Below are 5,348 nucleotides of genomic sequence, written 5' to 3'. Positions count from 1 at the left end.
GGATGGTTGTGAGCCACCATGTGGTTGCTGGGATTTGAACTCTGGACCTTCGGAAGAGCAGTTGGGTGCTCTTACCCACTGAGCCATCTCACCAGCCCTCTTTGCCTTTTAGAACAAGGATGTCCAATATCATTCTCAAAAAAAGACATCAGGATTCTGAGATTCCACAGCATAGCAGCGGCAGTCTGTCACCCGAAGTTCTATGGAAGAGGAGGGACTAGGAAATGGTGAGCCACTCTCAAGGCAACAGAGTGTGGTTGACTGAAGCTGATTGTGTTTGGCACAACCAGGACACAGAGATCTTCACACATTAGACTTTGAGACAGCTGATGTGATTATATTCAATGATGAAAGGAAAAATAAACTTGTCATGAAAGTATTTAAGTTAAAACTGGTTAAAGATAGCATGCAAGGGCTGGAGAGATGGCTCAGCAGTTAAGAACACTGACTGCTCTTCCAGAGGTCCTGAGTTCAATTCCCAGCCACCACATGATGGCTTACAACCATCTGTAATGGGATTTAATGCCCTCTTCTGGTGTGTCTGAAGACAGTAACAGTGTACTCATATATATATAATAAGTAAGTCTTAGAAAAACAAAAAAAGACAGCATGCAAACTGTCTAGAGCCTGATGCCTGATAATCCCACCTTAAGTCATCTACTCATTGTGTTCCCTTCCTTCATGGGAGCACACAGGAACTTAAACTGTGCCACACCAGACCCAACACAAAGCCTTTAGGAGTAATGCTCTTTCATTTTATCTAGAATTTTCCTCCCTCCCCCACCTCTGAAGGGTACATCACTCCATGTTATAAGTCATGGGCCACCTTCTAGTCCAGGCTACTTCTGACTGCATAGACCTTTGCTGTGTAGCTCCAGAATAAGGCATAGAGCTAAATATATGATGATGTACACCTATAATCCTAGCAAGCAGAAGACTGAGCAGAAAGATCATGAGTTCGGTGCCAGCCTGTCTATATTATTGCCACAGATAGGCATTACTGTGCAGCAATTTCCTCCAAGTTAAAACACTGTCCTGGAGGGAGGACAGAGGCTCCTAATACTTAGGAAATGAACAAGCGTTCAAGTTCAGGAAAGCCAAAACTTAATTCTCACAGGGCCCCTGCCTAGAGGATATAAGAGAGAAATGGCTTCTGGGGAAGAAACTCTGGAGCCAGCTGAGCTGTCTGGAACGACACTGGCACTTGCCAGCTGCNTACAAGCTGTGTAGAAAACTCTCAGGATCCATCTTTTGTGGGCTATCACCCACGCTAGGGATGGCTGCTTGATAATGCAGCTAGTTGCTTTTGAGCCCTTCAGGCTGTTTAAGTAACTCTCACTCATACATTGATAAGTCACTTCCAATAAATTCATGTGCCAAGCCAGACTGTGGTAGAAACGTTTCTTTGGTTTGTGGGTTCATGCCCTATCGAGGGTGAGCAGACATTTGTTCACACCTTCTCAGGAAAGTCACACAATGGGCACTATTTTTAAAAAGCTATTAGGTCAGCAAGAAGGCTCAGTGGGCAAAGGTACATGCTGCCAAGATGGACAACCAGAATTCAAGCTTTGGGACTCAGGTAGTAGAAAAGAACCAACTCCTGCAAATTGTCCCCTGACTTCTGCATGTATGCCATGGTATGCCCTCATCTGCACATGTACACACACACATTCAAAAAGAAATGCATGCTGTACATTTACTAAATATGTTCCTTACTTAGTTAAAGTATTGTCTTGAACTCTGATAGCTGGATAACAACTGTGCCCTAAGAGCTATAGAGAGATGGAGACAAGCGAATCAAAGCCTTNCTTCTAGCACAAGCATGCCAGACTCTCCTTTTGTGCCCCTGCTGGCTAGAGAAGTTCTGCTTACTGAAGGCAGAATGTCCTAACTGCTACCCACAATGTTTGCTTCTGTAAACAGGCTTAAGTACAGTGAAAGTTGCCCTCCATGGTCATGAAATGTAAACCCGCCTGAAAATGGCCATGTAGTAGGCAGAAAATTTCAAAACTAACACACANCCTACAAAAACTGTAAACAAACAAACACCCACAAGTGAGCCNCTGCATTTGCAGAGCACGAGCTCAGGCTAAGCCAGGATAAAATGAACCTGAGTTTTCCAACTTTTCAAGTATTGCTTGGTTCTTCAGGAGCCAGTTTTCTACAAAGTAAAATAAAAGTAATAAAATGTCTAAGAAAGTTAAAAAAAATAACATTATTAAAAATAAAGCTGCCAACCACTATAAATGATGCTTTACAAAGTGACAGATTTTTTTTTTTACAATAAAATCAAATAAAAATCAAATAGGTTGCCATGAAGGCTCAGTGCAGTCGCCTAACATTGCTACAGGCTGGTGAATAGCAAGTGACATGCTCTGTACCACTGCTGACTGTCTCACGACCTCTGGACCACTGCTGACTGTCTCACGACCTCTGGACCACTGCTGACTGTCTCATCACCTCTGAACAGGATCAGGTGGTCCCGGGGCAGTGTTGTCTGACAGGCACTTCCTTCAGTGCTGAGCAGCCTGTGGAGGCCATCCCAACCGTGCTGCCCATGTACCTTGTATTCCAGAGAGAGCAATGTCTCAGTCTTGCTGGCCCAGCTCCACTTGTGGACTATGTAGCCCTTTTGGTCATTTGTGATCCCACCTTCTTCATCCAAAACCAAAACATATGGACAGCTGGGAGATACACAAAACATAAAAAGTACTTATAGGCCCTGAGAGAACCCCTTCATCACCACAGACTACCAATGGGCAGGGCTGGGAGAGTCTTCCCCAGTCTGAAAGAAAGTTTACCTGACCTAGACAGTCTGAGGAAGGGAAGGGAAGAGTCTGAAGTCTCCTGTGATCAGCTTTATCTCTCCACTCACTGTAGGCTAAGACTCCTAACACCAACTAATGCTAGTGGGGGTGTCTATGGAGAAGGGACAGGCTNAGGCAGACAATGTAGGCTCAAGTCAAACCCAAAAGATGAATTTTTTTTTCTGTAACTCAGGAGCCTGGCACAAAGATATCAAGCACCAAAATGTGAACTAGAACATGTAAACATGAAAGGAAGTCACTTCTTTAAAAAAAAAAAAAAAACAAAAAACAAAAACTTAAGTCAAGCCAGACAAAAATCAACTCTTGGCTGTCGAGAGTATGTGCTGCTCTTTAGAGACTATGCATGATGGTTAACCTGAAATGTCAACTTGAGTAGCTTGGAAATGCCTAGATTAGTGGATCATGCCTCTGGGTCTACCTGTGCTTTCAGAAATGAGCAGGTCCTCAGGGCTCTATCCTAACCAGCAGATTAATCCTTTGACGGGTTCATAGTACACTGGCATTATTAGGAGGTGGCAAAAGGCAGGAGGTATGGCCTAGGTAGCGGAAGTTAGTCACTGAACTGTATCTTAGGGAGGGCAGTATTTTGCTCTGATCCCTTCCTGTAAGTTCCTTTGTCTATTTCCTAGGTCACCATGATGAGAACCTCCCTAATCCACTGTGCTCTGACAAACTAACAGCTCTAAAACTGTGAGCCCAGATAAGTCTTTGCTTCTTCAAGTTACATCAGCTGCTTTGTCACGGTAAGGAGGAAAGTAACAAAACAGCACCCATCTTGTTCACCCACTCCTGGGGTCAGAAACTTTTTCTATTAAAGAATTCTTCCAGGTGTAAGACATGGGGATGTAGCTCAGTGGCAGAGTGCTTGCTTAGTATTTATGAGCTCCTGGTCCTTAACCCAGAAAACAACAACAACACCACAAGAATGGAGATCTTAGTGTCCTGGGGTACCCAGTGGAGTGGCTTCCTTCTCACTGTGGAAAACNCAGCACAGACCCACCTCATGAGGCTAGACTTCCCCTGACCCACTCACCAGTTCTTCAGGTTGTAGTAAACACACCCCAGGCCTTCAGCATTGAACAGAGCCAGGAAGGTATTGGGCATGTCATTAAAGAGGCAGGTGATGGGTTTCCCTCTGCAGCACGTGGGAATCTGAAGTAAGGCAATATTTCCCGAGGGATAGCTGGCAGATACAGTCAAGTTGAACTAACAGAGGATTCTCGAGGTGCAGGTCTCAGGGGTCCCCAGAGAGGCACATGAAAGGATTCTTCTCTTGTGTATTGTTCCTTCCCTTCACAGATCCTGTCTGTGCTTTGCATATGTCATGATTAAATAATCACAGAACCCAGCCGTGCCCCAAAGCCTTCCTGTATCTACTGAGGTAGTCCTATCTCCATTTCGCATGTCAGTAGGGTTTTCACAGGTCTGAATGGTACCAGGGACATGGACTTTTTAATGCTAAGACATGAAGATCTCAGGAAAACTAGAGTGAGGAGTTCACCCGAGGGAGAAGTCAGAGGGGTAGAAAATGCCTTGTCCCATGTGACGCCACAATGACTACAGAGCCAGAGCATGGGTCCAGAGCCAGCAGTATTTTCAGCACTGTCAGGCTGTCTCCCCTTTTGACCAGTTTTGTAGGAAAATAATGTCTCTCTGCTCCTTGCCTAGCTCAGAGGCCTCAGGAATCACTGATCCTCAGAAAGGCTGTGTTGGCAGCTTCTCTGTGTAGAACTGCAGAAGCAGTGTTCCAGGTAGGAAGACTAGACTGGCTGGCATTGCAATCCATTTCCCTCAGTTTTTCCCACCAGCCAAATAAAAACAGAAATGGAAGGAGGGAGGGTGATCTGCAGGTAGAAAGGACACAAAGGAACCTATCCAAAATTCTAGAGCTTAGGTAGATAGTGAAATGGGCAAAACAAAGTTTTCCCTAAATAAGTATAGCAGTAAATTAAACAAGAAAATACAAAAATCATTTACGGGAAAGCCAATGAGCTGAAATTATCCAGACTGTAAAGAATAAAGGGAAAGAAGAAACCCCAGCCTGACAGCTCATGCCTGGAGTCCCAGAGCCTGGGAGACAGACAGGAAAATACCCGAGTTCTAGGCTAGCCTGAGCTACATACTTTCAGGTCCACCTAAACAACAATGTAAGATAGTATCTATCTATCTATCTATCTATCTATCTAACAACAACAACAATCCAAGGAAGATTAGAAACTCAGGGCCCCAAGAAAGATCATCAGGCACAGCAACATATGTATAACAGGAATTCCAGAAATCCAGGGAAAAGAAGGAGACAGAGAGGAGAATATCTAAAGAAGTGCAGTACACTGGATGAAGCTGGATATGCTTGTGAACAGCTTTAATCCTAGAATTTGGGAGACAGAGGNAGGCAAATCTCTTAGAGTTCCAGGACAGCCAGAGCTACACAGAGAGACTATGTTAGAAGGAGAAAAAGAAGGAGGAGGAGGAAGAGGAGGAAGAGGAAAAAGAAGAGGAAGAAGAGAAGGAGGAGGAAGA

The 5,348-nt window shown here is 44.5% G+C and overlaps 1 protein-coding gene across 5 annotated transcripts in view; it reads right to left on the bottom strand.

Annotated features, from left to right (window-relative positions):
- Positions 1-5,348, bottom strand: part of C6H3orf20 (chromosome 6 C3orf20 homolog) — a 51,122-nt gene that overhangs the window by 27,490 nt on the left and 18,284 nt on the right. For all 5 annotated transcript variants that reach the window (XM_021165293.2, XM_021165296.2, XM_021165295.2 and 2 more), the window contains exons 9-10: positions 3,862-4,011; positions 2,564-2,684 (exon numbers count right to left, since the gene is read on the bottom strand). In XM_021165293.2, coding sequence (XP_021020952.1) covers positions 2,564-2,684; positions 3,862-4,011 — 271 coding nt within the window. The remainder of the gene's footprint in view (positions 1-2,563; positions 2,685-3,861; positions 4,012-5,348) is intronic.

The sequence above is a fragment of the Mus caroli genome, chromosome 6 (genome assembly GCF_900094665.2).
Source record: "Mus caroli chromosome 6, CAROLI_EIJ_v1.1, whole genome shotgun sequence".
Classification (NCBI taxonomy): domain Eukaryota; kingdom Metazoa; phylum Chordata; class Mammalia; order Rodentia; family Muridae; genus Mus; species Mus caroli.
The sequence above is the reverse complement of the archived record's forward strand: the minus strand, read 5'-3'. Positions and strand labels throughout refer to the sequence as shown.